At 44.1% G+C, this 23,413-nt stretch overlaps 1 protein-coding gene across 2 annotated transcripts in view; it reads right to left on the bottom strand.

Annotated features, from left to right (window-relative positions):
- ACADL (acyl-CoA dehydrogenase long chain) overlaps positions 1-22,722 on the bottom strand; it is a 34,370-nt gene extending 11,648 nt beyond the window's left edge. Inside the window, exons 1-7 of one of the 2 annotated variants that reach the window (XM_039494674.1) lie at positions 22,578-22,722; positions 18,026-18,187; positions 8,388-8,525; positions 7,760-7,924; positions 4,449-4,515; positions 437-601; positions 25-126 (exon numbers count right to left, since the gene is read on the bottom strand). In XM_039494674.1, the coding sequence (XP_039350608.1) occupies positions 25-126; positions 437-601; positions 4,449-4,515; positions 7,760-7,924; positions 8,388-8,525; positions 18,026-18,187; positions 22,578-22,648 (870 nt within the window). In that variant the 5' untranslated portion in view covers positions 22,649-22,722. Of the gene's footprint in view, positions 1-24; positions 127-436; positions 602-4,448; positions 4,516-7,759; positions 7,925-8,387; positions 8,526-18,025; positions 18,188-21,318; positions 21,348-22,577 lie in introns of those variants that run through there. The other variant, XM_039494675.1, reaches the window with a different exon arrangement.
- Between the last annotated feature and the right edge of the window lie 691 nt (positions 22,723-23,413).

Below are 23,413 nucleotides of genomic sequence, written 5' to 3'. Positions count from 1 at the left end.
AGTGTGGGTTTGTGTCAGTCTTACCTGAGGGAGCTCTGCCATCAAATAGTAGAACCCTTTGTTCTCTTGTCCAAGCAAGGCACTGGCTGGCAAACGTACATCTTCAAAAAACAGCTCTGCTGTGTCCTAAAAATGGTTTTAAATAAAATATCTAATGTCAAACTCTCTCTTCCAAAGATTTTCCTCTTATCCAGTTCCTAACTTCTACAGCCCAAATTACATATATTCACTGGAGGCGGTTTATTTCAATATAAATTTCACTCAACTGCAACCCACCCTTGCAGTCTAATTTAGAATATCCTGCTCTTGCAGTTAAAACTGTGAACTGAGGTATCACTACAGCTACATTTGATCTTTACTGGAAGTACCCCAGAGAATAACAAGTCCTTTTACACTGCTTCAAAGTCCATCACATGGTAAGGCTCGTATGACTTACCTGTGCTTTCAGGCCTATTTTTTCCAGCTTGCGTCCTTTGATGAATCCTTTCATTCCATTCTCCACCAGAAAAAGGCTGATCCCATGAGCAGGGGAGCGGGCCTCACGGTTTGTAACGGCAACCACAATCACTAAATCACTCATCCAGCCATTAGTGATGAATACCTGCAAGAAAACCAAGATGGAATAATGCTGCCTGTTAGCTGGCAGGTAGCTAGGAAGATTATAAAGTAGTAGTGCACGAACTTTCACACACTTCTACAAGTAAACAGTATATAAAAGATGAAAGCTGCAAGTGTCCAAAAGGTTTAAAAAGTCCAGATGCATAAAAAACCAAAGTGCTCCAGAACAGTCTATAAAGGAGAGATGAGTTCAAGCGGCATAATTTGGATCTGGATTGCAAACTAATATCCCAAAGTCTGGTCGACTCTAACCCATTATAAAGACAGGGGACAGATTAAAAAAAACAAAAGGAACCAAATTTGTATCTTTTCAACTTTCCCTTACGGTACTTGTTGACTATCGGTCTCGTGCCGGTATTTAGCCTTAGATGGAGTTTACCACCCGCTTTGGGCTGCATTCCCAAAAAACCCGACGACGACCCGGTCCGCCGGCCGCGCCGCACGGCCTCTCACACGTCCACGGGCCGAGGGCGAGGCGAGTGCCAGCTATCCTGAGAAACCGGGAGAAACTAGGTAATTAGTGGTTCGATTAGTCTTTTCTTCCCTATACCAGGTCGGACGACGACCGACGTCGACCGAGACCTCCACCCACACCACCAGAGTTTCTGGCCTGCCCAGGCATAGTTCACCATCTATTGTATCTGTTTATTTTGAATATTCCTAAAGTTTAAATTCAGATTTTTAATTCAGTCTCATCTCTATTATGAAGATTCCTTTCACGAACAAGAATGTCAACTAACATGCAGCTGACCTCTTCCAAAAGTTAAAATGGCAAGGTATAAAATGGAAAATCATTGGGAGGTTCTCCATTACTATAGCAAATCCCTATAATTCTGTACAATATGCTGTCTATTCATATTTAATATTGTATGAAACACTGATGCATGCTACAGTGGGTGGAAACCTACAGTTGCCTTCACTGTATCGTATGTTTTAAGTCAAATTCTGATATCACACAACAGGCAGAATACAGACACTGACATGCCAAGTACAAAAATTAGATTCAGATTCCTAATCATGCCAACCAAAAAAATAACTGAACTGCCTTGTCTTGCCTAGGTTCAGGCATGCAACTATTAAGTTTATCTATCTAAACAGTATCTTTTACATTCTTATGGACAAATACAAACAAACACTTACGGTTTTATTATTTTATTACTGCAGTGACCAAAAGCCACAATCTAGACAAGGCCCCACTGTGCTAGGCTCTGCAAACACATATAGATTTAGCCCATAAATATGCCTAAAAGTAATAGGCAATTCACAGCAGGAAGAATCTTTGAAATCAAAATACCATTACTACTTTGTGTTTTCATCCAAAGATTTCAAAGCATTTTTACCCAGACAGGCAAGAATCATCACCATCACTTTACAAATAGGGAAACTGAGATCCAAGATGATATAGAAATTTTCTCAAAGTAAAAAAGAGAGTTAGTGGAAGAGGTAGGAATAGAATTGAAGTCTCTTGGTCTCTCTTTTTAACCATTAGACCATGTGGTCACATATGATTCATCGTTTTTAAAACAAAGTTTTACTAAACCAGAGGTCAGCAACCTTTCAGAAGCGGCGTGCCGAGTCTTCATTTATTCACTCTAGTTTAAGGTTTCGCGTGCCAGTAATAAATGTTAACATTTTTAGAAGGTCTCTTTCTATAAGCCTATAATATATAACTAAACTATTGTTGTATGTAAAGTAAATAAGGTTTTTAAAGTGTTTAAGAACCCTCATTTAAAATTAAATTAAAATGCAGAGCCCCGGACCGGTGGCCAGGACCCAGGCAGTGCAAGTGCCACTGAAAATCAGCTCGCGTGCTGCCTTTGGCACGCGTGCCATAGGTTGCCTACTGCTGATCTAAATGGACCGTCTTTATAGATTTCGCCCTTTCTGGCTCCCATCTCTCCCTGCAATACTGATCCACACAAACACCCCAGATACTTTTCAAGTTCAGAAGACAGTAGCATGTGCATTTAAGAGGAAAAGCAGTGCCTGTACCAGCAATGGTGGGTGAGGGGGGAGGGGAGGGAAGAGACAACACTGCTACCACATAAAGGAGTATTAGGAGGTTCTTTCAAATGAACCTGTGCACTGAATACTCTTATTGACACAGTGCCCAGGGGAGTTTCAGCTTCTCCCTTTCGGTGATGCCAATGGCTCAGAGAGGCAGCTCAGCTGCAACTCCCAACATGAAACTGACACAGCAGGAACTGGAGCTCTCAGAAGCAGCCCTTCAGACCCAGGTCCCTTCTGCCCAAAAACTCATATGGCTGCTTCTAGGGACCACTGCCTTCCCCTCTAAGATGGAGATCCCCTGCGATGCAAGACCTACTCAGATCACTCCACAGTTTGCACATTTTAAACCTGAACTCTCCTGGGGGCTGAAAGCTGCCCAGACAGGGGACCACTCTCGCCCAAGCTGAAGTGCCACTGTTAGGAAGTGTTAGGATGCACAGACACAGCAAGAGCCTCTTTGTCTCCATCTGCTCTTTCCAGAGCCTGCAAAACCCCTCCAACCCCACCGCTGCCCAGCCGGCTCAGGGGTGCCAGGGGCACGGCCCCCTCCTGGGCTGATGCAGTGCCAGAGAAGGGGAGAGAGAAGAGTGGGAGCATGAGGCGGAAGCGGGGCCATGCAAAGAGGGGGGCCAGTTGCAACTCGCGGCGCCTTGCACCAGTCCAGGCTCCTCCTTTAAAGTCCAGGGGCCAGGAGAAAGTGGCACAAGCCGCTCATGCAGCATCTGGGAGCCCTAATGCAGCTGCTTCCCAGAGCCCAGTCCCCCCAGTACTCCCCGAGCCCCGTGGGCAGGTGCTTTGTAACTCACATCTAAGATCACCGAGGTGCCTTTCTGCTGCCCTGTGGGGAAGAATCCCTGGCCAGCAACTGCCTGCCCTTCCTGGAGGAACTCCCTGTTGGAGAGCAGCGGGCTGAGCGGCTCAGCCCGCTGCCGGCCTGGGGTCCCGGCCGCCGGCCCCGCTCAGCCCGCTGCCGGCCTGGGGTTTCTTTCACACAGGCTGGCAGCGGGCTGAGCGGGGCTGGCAGCCAGGACCTCGGCTGGCAGCAGCGTGCCATTAAAAATCGGCTCGCGTGCCACCTTTGGCACACGTGCCGTAGGTTGCCGACCCCTGTACTAAACCAACCATCCCAATACTAAAAAAAAAATCAAGTATCAGGACAGAGCTGTAACTCTAAGAGGTTTTTAGTTTCAAAAGTTTTCAACTAGCAGCAGTGTCATTTAAAAGTTTTTAGAATGACAATCCCCTACTTCAATCCTCTTAATTCTTTGCATTAGGGGTTAAATGAGATGGGTACCCTTATAGCAGCTCAATATGTGGTTGGCATCTAATATAGAATTTATCCCATACACTGAACAATACGGTCACTGGATAAAGATTCCATTTTTGTGTTGAAGTAGTAAAGGAGTAAAGATTTTAGTTTGTTTCCCTCGACCGACAGGGGAACGCACAGCAGGGTGGCTATTCTGCTATCAACTCCACTGAACTGAGAAACAGTCTGGCCCTTGGCTATATTGTGCAGGCTGACTATACCAGTCAAGGAAGAGCAAAATCTTATGATCGGGACGCTTTTTCTGTTCTCCAATAAAAGCTGCAAAGAAAAGAGTCTGCTCTGCTGATTGACCCATAAATTGTCAGCATCATAAGCTGGATGGCTGGGTAACATGAATTCTTCTATAAGATGTAACTCGTAGAAAAGGAAAAACAAAAGGGGAGAGACACTAAGAGCTGGGAAAGCAGCTGTAAAATGAAGTAAATTCTCTCACTAACTGGATGAATTCAGTACCCAAGCACCATAAGTCAGAGCACATCCGTTCACATACCTTACTTCCATTGAGAATCCAATCACTTCCATCCTTTTTGGCATATGTTCGTACACCCTGCAAATCACTAAAATTGATTGGCAAGAAAAGAAAGTTATTTAAGAGAACAATCCAGCAGAGGCATGAAGTTCACATTTAAAAAATAATCCTAGTATAAAATAATGAAGAGCGTAGAGCCTACAACTCCTTGTGGATAGCGCTATGTACAACAGTAGTCAAAAGCTAAAATAGGATTCAGGGATGTATTAAAAAGGGGCTAGAGAATATTATGGAAACCACAAGTGTGTTATGTATATGAATCAGCAAAGAATCCTGTGGCACCTTATAGACTAACAGACGTTTCATGTATATGAATGATGAACCTCTGCATCTTCAGTACAGCACATGGTTCTACTTCACTTTCAAAGTGACATACCTGCTCACACCCGATGTGCACAAATAATATCTATTAGCTCAGCAGCATCTTATGTCGACATGGGCCATCAATTTAGGGCTGCCCCAGAAGGCAGATATCAGCCACTCAGCCTGGCACCCTCCACATACAGTTAGCTTATGGTTCTGAAGCAGAGAGGCTTTTCCTTTTTCTAGGAACAGTGGGGACACAGCATAGAAGGTGCAGCTCCCTATTGTGCTCCCCTCTGCTTAGCAGATTGAAGAGAATGATCTTGAATCAGTAATCTACCCAATAATCCTATGGTCTACTCTTATACTATATGAATGAGAGTACAGGAAAGAGAACTCTCTTCTATACAGGATTCAGGGACAAGGAAATAGGCCCTCTTGCCAAATTCAGACAGTAGAACAGAGACCCTGGACTTCAGAAAAGCAGACTTCGACTCCCTCAGGGAACTGATGGGCAAGGTCCCCTGGGAGAATAACATGACGGGGAAAGGAGTCGAGGAAAGCTGGCTGTATTTTAAAGAAACCTTATTGAGGTTGCAGGAACAAACCATCCCGATGTGTAGGAAGAAAAGTAAATATGGCAGGCGACCAGCTTGGCTCAACAGTGAAATCCTTGCTCGTCTTCAACACAAAAAAACAGCTTATAAGAAGTGGAAGATTGGACAAATAACCAGGGAGGAGTATAAAAGTATTGCTCAGGCATGCAGGAGTGAAATTAGGAAGGCCAAATCACACTTGGAGTTGCAGCTAGCCGGAGATGTTAGGAGTAACAAAAAGGGTTTCTTCAGGTATGTTAGCAACAAGAAGAAAGTCAAGGAAAGTGTGGGCCCCTTGCTGAATGAGGGAGGGAACCTAGTGACAGAGGATGTGGAGAAAGCTAGTGTACTCAATGCTTTTTTTGCCTCTGTCTTCACAGACAAGGACAGCTCCCAGACAGCTGCACTCTGCAGCACGGTATGGGGAGGAGGTGACCAGCTCTCTGTGGAGAAAGAAGTAGTTCGGGACTATTTAGAAAAGCTGGACGAGCACAAGTCCATGGGGCCGGATGCACTGCATTCGAGGATGCTAAAGGAGTTGGCTGATGAGATTGCGGAGCCATTGGCCATTATCTTTGAAAAATCATGGCGATCGGGGGAGGTCCCAGATGACTGGAAAAAGGCTAATGTAGTGCCCATCTTTAAAAAAGGGAAGAAGGAAGATCCAGGGAACTACAGGCCAGTCAGTCTCACCTCAGTCCCTGGAAAAATCATGGAACAGGTCCTCAAGGAATCAATTCTGAACCACTTAAAGAAGGGGAAAGTGATCAGGAACAGTCAGCATGGATTCACCAAGGGCAAGTCATGCCTGACTAATCTAATTGCCTTCTATGATGAGATAACCGGCTCTGTGGATGAGGGGAAAGCAGTGGATGTGCTATTTCTGGACTTTAGCAAAGCTTTTGATACAGTCTCCCACAGTATTCTTGCCAGCAAGTTAAAGAAGTATGGGCTGGATGAATGGACGGTAAGGTGGATAGAAAACTGGCTAGACGGTCGGGCTCAACGGGTAGTGATCAATGGTTCCATGTCTAGTTGGCAGCTGGTATCAAGTGGAGTGCCCCAAGGGTCGGTGCTGGGGCCGGTTTTATTCAATATCTTCATTCACGATCTGGAGGATGGTGTGGACTGCACCCTTAGCAAGTTTGCAGATGACACTAAACTGGGAGGAGTGGTTGATACGCTGGAGGGTAGGCATAGGATACAGAGGGACCTAGACAAATTAGAGGATTGGGCCAAAAGAAATATGATGAGGTTCAACAAGGACAAGTGCAGAGTCCTGCACTTAGGACGGAAGAATCCCATGCACTGCTACAGACTAGGGACCGAATGGCTGGGAAGCAGTTCTGCAGAAAAGGACCTAGGGGTTACAGTGGACGAAAAGCTGAATATGAGTCAACAGTGTGCCCTTGTTGCCAAGAAGGCTAATGGCATTTTGGGTTGTATAAGTAGGGGCATTTCCAGCAGATCGAGGGATGTGATCATTCCCCTCTACTCAGCACTACTGAGGCCTCATTTGGAGTACTGTGTCCAGTTTTGGGCCCCACACTACAAGAAGGATGTGGATAAATTGGAGAAAGTCCAGCGGAGGGCAACAAAAATGATTAGGGGGCTGGAGCACATGACTTATGAGGACAGGCTGAGGGAACTGGGATTGTTTAGTCTGCAGAAGAGAAGAATGAGGGGGGATTTGATAGCTGCTTTCAACTACCTGAAAGGGGGTTCCAAAGAGGATGGATCTAGACTGTTCTCAGTGGTAGAAGATGACAGAACAAGGAGTAATGGTCTCAAGTTGCAGAGGGAGAGGTTTAGGTTGGATATTAGGAAAAACTTTTTCACTAGTAGGGTGGTGAAGAACTGGAATGGGTTACCTAGGGAGGTGGTGGAATCTCCTTCCTTAGAGGTTTTTAAGGTCAGGCTTGACAAAGCCCTGGCTGGGATGATTTAGTTGGGTTTGGTCCTGCTTTGAGCAGGGGGTTGGACTAGATGACCTCCTGAGGTCCCTTCCAACCCTGAGATTCTATGATTCTATGACTAAGTCAAGCCTCCTTTACTGAGTTATTACATTTTACATTAAAGAATGTCCATGCAACAAGTAGGCTAGTGGCTGTTTATGCAGAATCTAAAACAAATACAAAACCCTATTTGTCCTAGGGCTGATGGCAAGATCATGGGTTTGGAACAGGCATCCAGAAATGACAAGGTTGTAAAACAGCAATCTATAATTAAAGGTTATTTTTGCAGTTCTACCTATTCCAGGCTACTGCCTAATCAGTAAGATGGCCATGTAACTATGAAACTCGGAATTTTTACACAGTGAGATTAGGTAAGCAGCATGTATGTTAAGCCCATCTGTTGTCCTTTTCGGCTCACCTGCCAGCCCCAGGTTCTGTCATGGCTATAGCACCAATACATTTGCCTGCAGACATTTCAGGGATAAACCGTTCAATCTGATCTTTTGAGCCATAGTTTGCGATGTAGGGCATGACAATATCTGAATGAAGGCTGAATCCTGGGCCAGAACAATTAACATACATCCTTGAAGAGAAAAGAGTAAAAGTAAACTTTAGATGAAAGTGTGACAGTGATTGATCTGTTGAATTTTACACTGTTAAAACCAGAGAACCAAAACTGAAAGAAATGTACACTAAAAGCTGCCAAAATGACACACACAATTTTAACTTGTGACATCCATGCTCTTATTTATTTATAGAATGTACTTTCATTGCCAGACTATTGGGTCACCCACCAGCCTAAAGAGAACCACTTCCCCTCCGTCCTAAAAATATAATACTATGAAATTTATTATTTTTTAAAAATCATCTGAAATATCTAAAGTAGGGGGTACTTATGCATGTCTAAATTATCACTTCTGTGAAAGGAAAAGACTATTACTGTCTGTGAACACACTCTCCTTACAATAGGAATCAGGAAATCAGATGAACAAATACAATCTTTTAACAGTACCAATTTGATACTTGTTGCAGTGTCTTGTACTTACTGCTCCTCCCAGACCACTGCTGAAGAGAGCAGATCCCCTCCAATGCCACCATGTTTTTCCGATATATTGACACCGAGCAGTCCCTGTTGTCCAGCTTTTTCCCAGAGCTCCCTGCTCACCTGGCCAGCCTTCTCCCATCTGCAAATGACACAGGAACAAGAAGTTAGTGGAATTCCCCTCCTCCTATTTGTGATTTGCCACAGCTGCTGCTTTATACCATAAAATCTGCTACCAAGTTTCAGTGCTTAAGAATAAGACTTTCAGTCTCAGAAACCAACCAGAATACATGAGGTAACATAAAACAGGCATGTGTATTTTGCCAGCTGGGGAGAGGTAGGCTTCTTGGACTCATGCAACGTACTTAGGATCCATAGTTGCCAAGTCTATGCATCAATGATTAAGTTGCCACCACTGAATTACATGCAGTATGGTAGGTGGTAAAAAGCTAACTTCTGCTTCCAATGTATAACCTGCAATTTCCTTAACCTTTATACCTGATAACTTTTGGAATACTACCAAAGATGAGTTGATTTTTGTGGCACTTTGATAAATTGACAGCAGAGGAGCTTCTGGTGATAGTCCTTAGATTTTAACTCGGAAGGAGAATTAGAGACTCATGGCAGAAGTTCCCTATCTGTGGAACTTTCTCCCTCAGGCTGTCTGCTAGAGCCAGAGTTGGATGGCCTTCAGGATGCAGTGCAAGGCTCATCTTTTCAGTCACACAGACTAGTTTGGAGGCCTTTTATCAGCTGCAACTGAAATGGATGTAAAGTGTAAGCAACAGACACTTCACTGAGCAAGCAATTTAAGAAAGTACTAGAAATTGTATCAAAGAAACAGAGTTTTGCAATAGCAAGATATATTACACTATAAAACATTGCATGTGCTAGAAGACTTAATGAGATCCACACCTTCCTACTTCTTTGGAAGATACTTTTCCTTGGATTATTAGCTTATATTTGAAGGATGAACCCATCTTGTGATAAAGGAGGATATAGATATAATAGGCATCACAGAAACCTGGTGGACTGAGAGCAATCAATGGGACACAATCATTCCGGGGTACAAAATATATCGGAAGGACAGAACAGGCCGTGCAGGGGGAGGAGTGGCACTATATGTTAAAGAAAGTGTAGATTCAAATGAAGTAAAAATCTTAAGCAAATCCACAGGTTCCATAGAGTCTCTATGGATAGAAATTTCATGCTCTAGTAAAAATATAACAGTAGGGATCTATTATCGACCACCTGACCAGGACAGTAATAGTGATGATGAAATGCTAAGGGAAATTAGAGAGGCTATCAAAATTAAGAACCCAATAATAGTGGGGGATTTCAATTATCCCCATATTGACTGGGAACATTTCACTTCAGGACGAAATGCAGAGATAAAATTTCTTGATACTTTAAATGACTGCTTCATGGAGCAGCTGGTACGGGAACCCACAAGGGGAGAGGCGACTCTAGATTTAATCCTGAGTGGAGCGCAGGAGCTGGTCCAAGAGGTAACTATAGCAGGACCGCTTGGAAATAGTGACCATAATACAATAGCATTCAACATCCCTGTGGTGGGAAGAACATCTCAACTGCCTAACACTGTGGCCTTTAATTTCAAAAGGGGAACTATACAAAAATGAGGGGGTTAGTTAGACAAAAGTTAAAAGGTACAGTGACTAAAGTGAAATCCCTGCAAGTTGTGTGGGCCCTTTTTAAAGACACCATAATAGAGGCCCAACTTCAATGTATACCCCAAATTAAGAAAAACAGTAAAAGAACTAAAAAAGAGCCACCGTGGCTTAACAACCATGTAAAAGAAGCAGTGAGAGATAAAAAGACTTCCTTTAAAAAGTGGAAGTCAAATCCTAGTGAGGCAAATAGAAAGGAGCACAAACACTGCCAACTTAAGTGCAAGAGTGTAATAAGAAAAGCCAAAGAGGAGTTTGAAGAACGGCTAGCCAAAAACTCCAAAGGTAATAACAAAATGTTTTTTAAGTACATCAGAAGCAGGTACGTCAAGCAGTACGTCAAGCACCCCTTGACGATGAAAATACAAAAGGAGCGCTTAAAGATGATAAAGTCATTGCGGAGAAACTAAATGGATTCTTTGCTTCAGTCTTCACGGCTGAGGATGTTAGGGAGATTCCCAAACCTGAGCTGGCTTTTGTAGGTGACAAATCTGAGGAACTGTCACAGATTGAAGTATCACTAGAGGAGGTTTTGGAATTAATTGATAAACTCAACATTAACAAGTCACCGGGACCAGATGGCATTCACCCAAGAGTTCTGAAAGAACTAAAATGTGAAGTTGCGGAACTATTAACTAAGGTTTGTAACCTGTCCTTTAAATCGGCTTCGGTACCCAATGACTGGAAGTTAGCTAATGTAACGCCAATATTTAAAAAGGGCTCTAGGGGTGATCCCGGCAATTACAGACCGGTAAGTCTAACGTCGGTACCGGGCAAATTAGTTGAAACAATAGTAAAGAATAAAATTGTCAGACACATAGAAAAACAAACTCTTGAGCAATAGTCAACATGGTTTCTGTAAAGGGAAATTGTGTCTTACTAATCTATTAGAGTTCTTTGAAGGGATCAACAAACATGTGGACAAGGGGGATCTGATGGACATAGTGTACTTAGATTTCCAGAAAGCCTTTGACAAGGTCCCTCACCAAAGGCTCTTACGTAAATTAAGCTGTCATGGGATAAAAGGAAAGGTCCTTTCATGGATTGAGAACTGGTTAAAGGACAGGGAACAAAGGGTAGGAATTAATGGTAAATTCTCAGAATGGAGAGGGGTAACTAGTGGTGTTCCCCAAGGGTCAGTCCTAGGACCAATCCTATTCAATTTATTCATAAATGATCTGGAGAAAGGGGTAAACAGTGAGGTAGCAAAGTTTGCAGATGATACTAAACTACTCAAGATAGTTAAGACCAAAGCAGATTGTGAAGAACTTCAAAAAGATCTCACAAAACTAAGTGATTGGGCAACAAAATGGCAAATGAAATTTAATGTGGATAAATGTAAAGTAATGCACATTGGAAAAAATAACCCCAACTATACATACAACATGATGGGGGCTAATTTAGCTACAACGAGTCAGGAAAAAGATCTTGGAGTTATCGTGGATAGTTCTCTGAAGATGTCCACGCAGTGTGCAGAGGCGGTCAAAAAGCAAACAGGATGTTAGGAATCATTAAAAGCGGATAGAGAATAAGACTGAGAATATATTATTGCCCTTATATAAATCCATGGTACGCCCACATCTCGAATACTGTGTACAGATGTGGTCTCCTCACCTCAAAAAGATATTCTAGCACTAGAAAAGGTTCAGAAAAGAGCAACTAAAATGATTAGGGGTTTAGAGAGGGTCCCATATGAGGAAAGATTAAAGAGGCTAGGACTCTTCAGTTTGGAAAAGAGAAGACTAAGGGGGGACATGATAGAGGTATATAAAATCATGAGTGATGTTGAGAAAGTGGATAAGGAAAAGTTATTTACTTATTCCCATAATACAAGAACTAGGGGTCACCAAATGAAATTAATAGGCAGCAGGTTTAAAACAAATAAAAGGAAGTTCTTCTTCACGCAGCGCACAGTCAACTTGTGGAACTCCTTACCTGAGGAGGTTGTGAAGGCTAGGACTATAACAATGTTTAAAAGGGGACTGGATAAATTCATGGTGGCTAAGTCCATAAATGGCTATTAGCCAGGATGGGTAAGAATGGTGTCCCTAGCCTCTGTTCGTCAGAGGATGGAGATGGATGGCAGGAGAGAGATCACTTGATCATTGCCTGTTAGGTTCACTCCTTCAGGGGCACCTGGCATTGGCCACTGTCGGTAGACAGATACTGGGCTAGATGGACCTTTGGTCTGACCCGGTACGGCCTTTCTTATGTTCTTATGTTCTTCATTGAGAGCGAATACATGAGTCCTTAGAGCAGAGATCTCCAAACCATGACGAATGGAGGAACATTCAGGGGTGTGTGGCAGGGTAGAGCCAGGCCCCACAGGGAGCGGGGGGAGTGCCACCCAGCCCCACACTGCCCCAGCCCCACTCCTGGCCCTGACCCCTAGCTCCCAGCTGCTGTCCAGTGCCCAGCCGCGGCTATGGCTCCCGGCCACGGACCCCAACCACGACTCCACTCCAGACCCCAGCCTCGGCCCCCAGCCCAGGCCCTGGCCCCCGGACCAGCCGCAGCCCCACTCCAAGCTGCAGCTCGCAACCACGTCTCTATGAGGAGAGACAGATCACATTATGGGGGGGGGGGGGTAGTGCAAGGTAAAAAGTTTGGGGATCACTGCCTTAGAGAGACACGCACAGGTGGGCTGTCCCACTGGCTCTTTATCCAGGAAGTTAAAACTTCTCCTCAATCCCACTCCCACCTCAGATAGCTCATGTAAGTTTCTCTCCCAAACACTCCCCGTGTTTTTCCATTCACTCCGAACTCCATGCCTTCCAAGCAACATTTGCGATGAGTTCTCATACTCCCAATCAGCCCTAAAAAAATCATGTCTTCCACAAAGCCTGTGTTTGCTAACATACACACTCGCCCCTCCATGTCTGCCCAGCCACTCACTATGTGTTACCATTAAACCCATTTGTTCCTTTAGTCGGATTTTTCAAAAGCGTCTAAATGCTGCAGGTGCACAAGTCCAATTGGCCTTATATTCCGAGGGGGGGGGGGGGAGGAGGAGGATGTTACTAACCTGAGGTAAAATCCTAGGGAAGACAAGTCTTTACCTTGTGTAAAATTTATCTACTGCCTTGTCTTCCCTAGGATTTTACCACGCATTAGCTAGCCTGAATTATGAATGCACTTTTTTCCCCAGTGAAGACACAGCCTTTGAAAACTAATAGTCCTAAGTCACTTAGTGTGTGATTAGATGTTGATAGATGTTCGGCTGCATGTGTGTGTTTTCTTTGTGTGTTGCACCGGCCCTGCGCAGACAGCTGGCACGGCAGACCTCGAGCAAACCTCCCAATGGGCACAAGATCAGTTAAGGGACAAAGGCACCCAGCCAGGCTTATTGTCAACGAAGCCTGGTACTAGTATCCTGCAGACTCCACCAGACCACTAATACACGTATGCCCGTAACAATGGACCAGCTCAGTGAACGGCGGGACTTTCCATTCCTCCCTAGGCCAGACAAAGATACTCCCTCTGAGATACATCTTTATACCCCAATACAAACAAGTTAGTACTGCTCCTCCGACATAGTTACTTACTTCCCTGGGACATGGCTAGTTATTACCCATTACCTTGTACATGATGGTTCAATCAAAACAGTTTTATTTCGTACTGTTATCCTGATCTTATCTCTTAGGAGCAGTCAGTGTGTTCCTGTTATCCTTGGGGAATGTTTTTGTACCATACTTGATATTGGGATGTTCTGGTACCACTTGATAGCAGGATGTGTTTGCATGAGTACTTTGTGACTAGCACTTCTTAGGAATGTATATTTTTGCAATATCAGCCCTGTTGCCAAATTCTGTGAGCGCGTCCTGCCTCATACCAGGTCTCTGATACAAGGGCTTATGTCTCGGGCTCTCTTCCTACTACAAGATGCTTTTGAAAATCTGACACTAAGCTCTTCAGGGCAGAGACTTTGTATATTAAGAACATAAAAGCTACCATACTGGGTCAGACCATGATGCATCTCACCCAGTATCCAGTCTCCGACAGAAGCCTGTACCAGAAATTCAACGGGAATGTACTGAACAGGGCAATTATGGAGTGATCCACACCTGATTTCCACTCCTGGCTTCTGACAGTGAGACGTTTAAGGCTGCATCCCTACCCATCTTGGCCATTGATGGATCTATCCTCCAGGAACTTCTTTCTGAACCATGTTACACTTTTGCCCATCACAACAGCCCATGTAAGTAAATTCCACAGGTTAGTTGTGCCTTGTGTAAAAAAAGTACTTTCTTGTTTGCACTAAATCAGCTGTCTATTAATTTCATCAGGTGATGACTGGTTTTTGTATTGTATGAAATAAAACTTCTCTATACACTTTTCCCACATTCTTCATGATTTTACAGACTTCTATCATACCTCACCTCCCGTCATCCCTCTTCTAAGCTGACTAGTCCTTATCTTTATAGTCTCTTCTCATACGGAAGCCATTCCATACCCTTGATCATCTTTGTTGCCCTTCTCTGAACCTTTTCCAGTTCCACTATATCTTTTTTGAGATGAGGTGACCAGAACTGGATACAGTATTCAAAGTGTGGGTACACCATGGATTTATATAGTGGTATTATATTTTGTCTTATTTTCTATCCCTCTCCTAATAGTTACTAACATACTGTTGCCTTTTTGACCACTGCTGCACATTGACTGGAAGTTTTCAGAGAACTATCCAAGGTGACTCCAAGATCTTTTTCTTGGGTGGCAACAGCTAATATAGAATCCATTAATATCCATAGTTGGGATTATTTTTACCCCAGTGTGCATTACTTTGCACTTAACTCTGAATTTCATATGCCATTTTGTTGTTCAGCCACCCAGTTTTGTGAGATCCCTCTAACTCCTCACAGTCTGCTTTGGACTTGAATAATTTTTGTATTGTCTGCAAACTTTGCCACTAACTGTTCACCCCATTTTCCAGATCACTAATTCATTATTACACTACTGGAAAGTGCCATGTGCATCTATAGTTTTACATAAGCAATTAATAATAGCTGAAGGTTACAGGGATTGGCATATAAGTTTTAAAGGGACATTGTCACCTTGAAATCTAGTCAGCTGCAAAAAATAATTAAAGTAGGGTCAGGTTCTACACCTGCCATAATTCCAGGGCTATTTTTTTTCTGTTTTGTTTGGCTTTACAGACATTTTCCTATTTTATAAGTGTTTCTCTTTCCCTTGTTGCTGTGTGAAAAGACCCATGCTACCAACAGAAGGAAACTGACTGACTTTACAGAGAAGGGGAACGTGACTACCCATAAAGCACTCTCAAACGTACAAAGTAAATTTAAAAAAAATCTTTCTTCTAATCTCTTTCAGTTATAGTAGCAATAAGTCTTACTTATAACAGTAAGAAGTGGAAATTATTTCAGACACAAGAATGATTTTAAGTTGAAAGTGTTTTATAGTCTCTATTCGGTTTGGTTGAATGGCATTGCCCAGTAACTATAAATGGAAGAAGAGAACTATATTAAGCCCCAAGGGAAGGGATCATAGAATCATAGAATCTCAGGGTTGGAAGGGACCTCAGGAGGTCATCTAGTCCAACCCCCTGCTAAAAGCAGGACCAAATCCAACTAAATCATCCCAGCCAGGGCTTTGTCAAGCCTGACCTTAAAAACCTCTAAGGAAGGAGATTCCACCACCTCCCTAGGTAACCCATTCCAGTTCTTCACCACCCTACTAGTGAAAAAGTTTTTCCTAATGTCCAACCTAAACCTCCCCCTCTGCAACTTGAGACCATTACTCCTTGTTCTGTCATCTTCTACCACTGAGAACAGTCTAGATCCATCCTCTTTGGAACCCCCTTTCAGGTAGTTGAAAGCAGCTATCAAATCCCCCCTCATTCTTCTCTTCTGCAGACTAAACAATCCCAGTTCCCTCAGCCTCTCCTCATAAGTCATGTGCTCCAGCCCCCTAATCATTTTTGTTGCCCTCCGCTGGACTCTCTCCAATTTATCATCTTTTTGTTTGTTTGTGTTTGTACAGGGCTTATCTCAGTGAGATCCTGGTCTATGCGTAAGGCCCCTTGGTGCTATGGTAATACAAATAAATAATAATTGGTTGTGAAAGTTTGTAGCATTCTCTCTCATGTTTATCTTCTGGAGATTGTACAGAAACAGAACAATTATTACAGACATAAGAGAGAAGTTCCAGGTGGAGGAGTTGAAGAGAGAAGAGGGAAGGGATGGAATAAATGTAAAAAGGTGAAATATATTAAATTCACCTTTTTATTGTTTGCTTTCCCAGTCCAGAACTAATACAGTTGCTTAAATCTTTAGTTAGAAGATGGTCCTTATTGGAGAATGGGATAATATATGGTTTTGTAGACATGCACTGTAGCTCTAGAAAGAACAATCACCATATCTGAAGTACAGCTACCCTTCTGGGCTAACTGGCTAAATTTAAGTGGAAGAACACCATACAGTATTTCATCTCATTACCCTCACTACCAGAATTAAAAACAATTGTTTGATATTAACGTGCTGAGTCTCGATTATCTTGAAATTAATTATGAAATGAAGCTGCTCTCCTAGATGTAGAATGACAACCATAACTCTTCAACAAAAAAATGGGTTTCAAAACCGGAATTTGTACTAGGAGATTACAAAACAAAAATACGCTAAGGATTGTGCCTGAAACAAGCTAGCTACACCAAATATAGCAATGGTGTCAGGGGGATGAACAGATCAGGGGACTGGTAACTGAAATCTTTCACTTCTAGACTGCTGTTCCAACCCTGGCTGGGAGCAATGCAAAATCATTACCATCTGGTGTCTCAGCTGTGACCTCTAGAAGAGCTAATTTTAGTACTAGTCTACACACAAAATTGCACTGAAATAACTAAATCTCTTTTAATACACATATTTTGTTATAATGTGCGTGTGTAGACACTTATTTCAACTAAAAGTGTCCTATTTTTACTGAGCTAAAACAGGGTTGTTGTTGTTTTAACCAACTTGATCCTATTTTAATTTAGCTATTAAAACACCACCACAAACACCACTTTAACTCAGTCAGAATAGAACACTTTTACTCTGAAGTAAGAGTGCCCACACACAGACTAGCACAGAAATAAAAGAAGTGAATTAAAACCGAGTTAGCTGTTTTGGGGGCAAGTTTGTGTATATACCAACCGTTAAGTCCACTTTTCAGGGAACAGATATCCACAATATAAAAACCAACACAACTAACACCTTTAGATTGTAAACTCTTTGGAAGAAGCCACCTTCTTGTTCTGGGTCTGTACAGTGCCTAGGATCCTGGTCCATGATTGGGACTCCTAAGCACTACTACAATGCAAATAATAAACAGTGATAATTCTGAGATCCTCAGCAAAGCTAACAAAGAGATTAAACTACATTTTCATCCCTAGAGGCAAGGCAAACTTCTACAGAAGTTTGCATTTTACTGTCTGTGCTGCATTTGCTCCTGTAAATAATGAGCTCCTAGCTAATCAACCTGGCATCCTTTCATGAGAAATACAGAAAGTGCTTTTTTTGGTTTGCTTTACAAATATAACCATTAAAGAATCCTGTGGCACCTTATAGACTAACAGAAGTTTTGCAGCATGAGCTTTCGTGGGTGAATACCCACTTCTTCGGATGCAAGCATTGAAAACAGGGGGACATATGTGATATATAAAGCAAGCAGCAGAAGCAAAGAGATGATAGGTTAGATCAATCAGGGGGAGGGGGGAGCTGAGCTGAGCAAAGAGGTGTGGAAAAGAAACTGGGAGAAACTGGTTCTGTAAATAACCATGTACTTTTTTCCTTGTAGGAGATATGCAAACCAAGATATATTATATACAAGCCTTAATACAATTTTTTAAACAGTAAAATAAACTCTACAGTTTGCTTGTTATACTCAGAACATAATTCCCAGAGAGTTCTGTGAAACAGCCTGGAATTAGTAGGTAACATAAAATATCCAAACCATATCTTACTCTGCATGATAAGGAAGCACTGCTTCCTGGAAGAATTTCCTCACACTTTCCCTGAAGATATCATGATCCGAAGAGAAGATCCTTCGAGTTCCAATATCCATTAACGTTTTAGCAGAAGACGTTTCTTGACGTACCAACTCATGATTTTCAGTCTGCAGATACCTAAAGAGAGATAGCCAGAGCACTTGTAAGGAGTGCTACCTAACACATTTTTAAACAGTAAATGCCTATCTTGGTCAAATACTTGTGGGCACAATGAATGGCACTGGCCTTCCAAAGGAACATAGGAACAGAAGGGAACTCCTGGGTCATCGAGTCCAGTCTCCTGGTATTGCAGGCAAACTGGCATATCATTCTGTTTATAAATTTTCAATGCGGAAGCCTAAGAGACATGGACATTTGTCCATTATGCAACTTGACATGATTGACAACCAGAAAAAAAACACCAAGCTCGGTACAGCAAGAGGTGTTTCAGGTCAACTGTGACATGCATTCGGCACAGCTGCAGAGACAGGCTTGAATGAACCATTCCAAAAAACACACTGACGCAGGGCTAAGGTCCAGCAGCAGTTGTCCCTCACTTTCAAATTCAATCAATACCATCATCCTTCAAAAAAAAAATACAAATAAAACTAAACAGTGAAACTCTGCTGCTTCTTTTGCCACTCATGCTCAGGGTCTAACTGATCATCCTATCTGGGGTTGGGAAGGAATTTTTCTTGGGGTCAGATTGGCAGAGACCCCGGGGTTTGGGTTTTTTTTGCCTTTCTCTGCAGCATGGGGCACAGGTCACTTGCAGGTTTAAACTAGTGTAAATGGTGGATTCTCTGTAACTTGAAGTCTTTAAACCACGATTTGAAGACTTCAGTAATTCAGCCAGAGGTGAGGGGTCTATTACAGGAGCAGGTGAGGTTGTGACCTGCAATGTGCAGGAGGTCAGACTAGATGATCATGATGGTCCCTTCTGACCTTAAAGTCTATGAGTCTAGTTGGGTTGTGCAGCAGGAGCCATCCCCTCCACCCTCTCTGATAAACAGAGCTCTACAAATAAGACACATCATCTTTTTAAAAAGATAAAAATGAAACAGCTCTAAACCTCAACAGATAAACCCACAACCACAAATACATAAAAAGTAGACACACAAAGTGGGTGAGGAAAGATCTTTTATTGGACCAACTTATGCTGGAAAGAGAAACAAGTTTTTGAGCGACACAGAACTCTTCTTCCCGTCTGGGAAAGGTACTCAGAGCTAAATACAAGGTGTTTTTGTCTCTTATGCTCTTTTGTGAGCTCACTTAAGGGCATGGTGAGTGTCTGGTTTCACCCACATAGTTGTTATGAGGTGTTATTAGAGAGGAAACAACCCCCTGCCCAACCTCCCCAAGCGCTCATCATCAGAAGCAAGCTCCCCATAGACCGGGACCCATCAACTCAAAGTGGCACCAGACCCTGGCAGAACAACAGAAGCAAAACCTGCAGACATATCTCCACTGCTACAATGATCAACACCCACTCCCGATACACCTTTCAAGATCCATGGATCCTACACATGCCTATCGCAACACATGGTATACCTCACCCATCACAGTAAATGTCCTAATAACAACTACGTGGATGAATCAGATAATCACTATGTTCTCAAATGAACTCACATAGGAAAATTATAAAAGACAAACACACCCTATCACCTATGGGTTAACACTTTTCACAAAGTGATCACTCTATATCTGACCTGTCAGTCCTCGTCTCAAAGGAAACCTACACAACACTTTCAAAAGATGAGCCTGAGGGCTTAAATTCATAACTCTGCTAGATACTAAAATTTCATGGACTGAACAGACACACTGGATTTATGGCTTATTACAATAATCTGTAACCCACTACCCTCCCTCCCTTTTGTCCTATGACTGCAGAGGTGTTAATGGGGCAGTCCACCTTGAACGGTCCCTTAGACCAGTGGTTCTCAACCAGGGCCCCCTGGGGGGGCCGTGAGCAGGTTTCAGGGGTCCGCCAAGCAGGGCCAGCATTAGACTCACTGGGGCCCAGGTCAGAAAGCTGAAGCTCCACCACATGGGTCTGAAGCCAGAGGCCTTGAGCCCCATCACCCGGGGCTGAAGCCAAAGCCTGAGCAATTTAGCTTCATGGGGGGGAGAGGGGAGCAATTGCCCTGCTTCCTACCCCGTAACACAGGCCCTGGTTTTTATATGCAAAAAACCAGTTGTTGTGGGCTGTGAAGTTTTTATAGCATGTGTGGGGGAGGGAGAGAGGACTCAGAAAGAAAAAGGTTGAGAACCCCTGCCTTAGACTCTGTGCTAACTACCTATGCTAAACAATCTATTTAAACCTTGTATTTCGCTGTGACATTCTGAGTACCTTTCCCAGATCCAAAGAGCTCCCTGTAGCTTGAAAGTTTGTCTCTGTCACCAACAGAAGTAGGTCCAATAAAAGATATTACCTCACCCACCTTGTCTCTCAAATACTCTGGGACCAAAGCACTAGAACAACACTGCATATTTTAAAAAATAGTCAGGGAGAGGCTAACAGCAATATCTGGTGGTTAAATGACCAAAATCATAAAGGTCCCTCCAAAGAATATGGATAAGATTTTTATCTTGAAGACATCACTTTATAGTAGTTATCCCATGAATTAGTCTCTCTTTTGAGTTTTTCCTTTTTGGTCAGTATCTTGTTTTACAGTACAGTCTTGCTAACTTACACAGTTTAAAAAAAAAAAGAAATCTTGCTGCTTTCACAAGAAAGGTTTATTTGTCAAATGGCTGAAGTGAAGTTCTGTATTTTAATGCTGTGATTCTTTTTAAGTACAAATGCCGCCGTACACTAGGAGCTGCATAAATAAAAGCAAGCTACAATTAGCAGAATGGACTCGCCGATGCAGACTACTTTGTTCACCTTGGGCTCAACCCTCCAAACATTTATTACCAAGCATGGTGCTCACGATTGTGCAGTCACACACCTCTCAAGCACGACATTCAGTGGTGTTTGTAGGATCATGCCCTTATTGACCAATCTGTAATGCAGTGATTCATCCTGACATTGGTTTCAAGCCTTACACAGGATTTGGAATGCAGGAGGTAGTATACATATTATTGTAATGAGATTTGTACGCAAGATGTTACTGCAATCAATTTATTCTATATTTTGTATTTTTTTCCCCAGACACAAAATAAATACACCTCAACCTTATACACACACATACATACCTTAACCAAAAAAACCCCACTAAAACTATAGGGTTACATTTTTTAAACTACCCCCACACACACACACACACCTCTGGGGAGTCATGCTGGGGGACAGAGGCTGTATTCTGCAAGGTCATGGGATGGTCTCAAAGATCTAACAGGTCTTTTCCTCTCTTCTATAAGCCTAAATCACAAAACTTTAAAATAAAAGGAGATGTTGGTGTGTTACCCACAACTACATTTTCAACTTTAAAGATATACTGAATGTATTTTTTAAATTCTTTGCTTTTAGACATGTGTAGTGTGTGCAGAGTGCAAGGTGGACACACTCAAGAGTTTAATGATAGAAATAATAATCTCATCAAATAACTTGGGGACATGAGCTTCTTGCAAGATCTTATGATGAGACCTCATGATCTAATTCTGACTACGAAAACAACAAAGTTTGCTTGGGTGTAGCTTTGTCATTATCTGAAATTGCCATGCTGGCAGTATCTGGAACAAAGGTCACACCTACTTTCCTTCTAAAGAACTGCCTTCACATGGGAGTTATCCCAGAGAGCCTGTTAAAATTCACACCCCTACCTTAATCCAAATTAACCTTCAAGAGTAGACAAGCCCTAAGAAATGGGTGTGACAGAGAATGGGAGAGAGGGGCACAAAACAAGCAGGCACCATTAGGAGGAGAGCTGAGACCTGAGCACTCCCAAACTTAGGGCAAGTTTGTGTTTGGATGGGGACTTCACAGCTGGGCCATAGCCAAAGCCTGATCCAAACCCATCCAAAACCAGGGGGAGCCCAGATCACCCCAATACAAACCTTGATCCAAACCTGTCCAAAATCTGGGGGAGCCTAGCTCCCTGGCATTATGATGTCCATTAATATACCATTATTTATGGTATTGCTCAAAACCCCCCGTGTGGGTCTTGTTGCACTGAGACTGTACATGCTACACACACAGTGCACACACACACACTGTACATAATACACAGAGCACACTGTACACACAAATAGCGCAGACACTACACACAGAACACTCTGTACAGACAGTACACATTATACACAAATAGCATGCACGCTGTACACAGAGCACACTGTACACACTACACACACAGAACACTGTACTGTGTGTATACACAGGCTAGACACACTGTGCAGAGTACACACAGAGCACACTACACACACCAAGAGCGCACACACACTAGACACAGAGCACACTAGACACGTACACACACACAGAGCCCGGGGTGCCAGCACCCTCCGTTGATTCGCTGCCGGAGCCCCCCAGCCGCTCTCCCGCCCAGCGGGGCTCGGGGTTTCCCCAGACCGGGGCCCCGGGAGCGCTCACCTGGCGGGCGGCCGGGCTCCCGGAGCGCAGAGCAGCCGCAGGGCTCGGCTCAGCAACCGCCTCGCCGCCATTTCGCCAGGCCTGGGTGACGGACTGGGCCCGCCCGCGAGCGCAGGCGGCGCGGCTGCTGCGGCGCCCTCTAGTGGGCAGCGCGGACAGCGCCGGCTGGTGTGTAACGCCCAGGCACGCGCACCGCCACCGCCGGCTGGTGTGTAACGCCCAGCCACGCGCACCGCCACCGCCAGCCGGTGTGCGACACGCCCAGCCACGCACACCGCCACCGCCGGCTGGTGTGTGACACGCCCAGCCACGCACACCGATACCGCCACCGCCAGCCGGTGTGCGACACGCCCAGCCACGCACACCGCCACCGCCGGCTGGTGTGTGACACGCCCAGCCACGCACACCGATACCGCTGCCCGGCTGGAGTGCGACACGCCCAGCCATGCACACCGACACTGCCAGCCGGTGTGTGACACGCCCAGCCACGCACACCGACACCGCTGCCCGGCTGGTGTGTGACACGCCCAGCCACGCACACCGACACCACCGGCTGGTGTGCGACACACCCAGCCATGCACACGGACACCACTGCCCAGCTGGCGTGCAGCATGCCCGCCTGGCGTGCAGCATGCCCAGCCACGCACACAAACACCGCCAGCTGGTGTGTGACACGCCCAGCCACGCACACAAACACCGCCAGCTGGTGTGTGACACGCCCACTCACGCACACCAACACCGCTGCCCGGCTGGCATGCAGCATGCCCAGCCATGCACACAAACACCGCCAGCCGGTGTGCGACATGCCCAGCCACGCACACCGACACCGCCATCTG

This window comes from Mauremys reevesii, linkage group 11 (assembly GCF_016161935.1).
Source record: "Mauremys reevesii isolate NIE-2019 linkage group 11, ASM1616193v1, whole genome shotgun sequence".
NCBI classification, from domain to species: domain Eukaryota; kingdom Metazoa; phylum Chordata; order Testudines; family Geoemydidae; genus Mauremys; species Mauremys reevesii.
The sequence above is the reverse complement of the archived record's forward strand: the minus strand, read 5'-3'. Positions and strand labels throughout refer to the sequence as shown.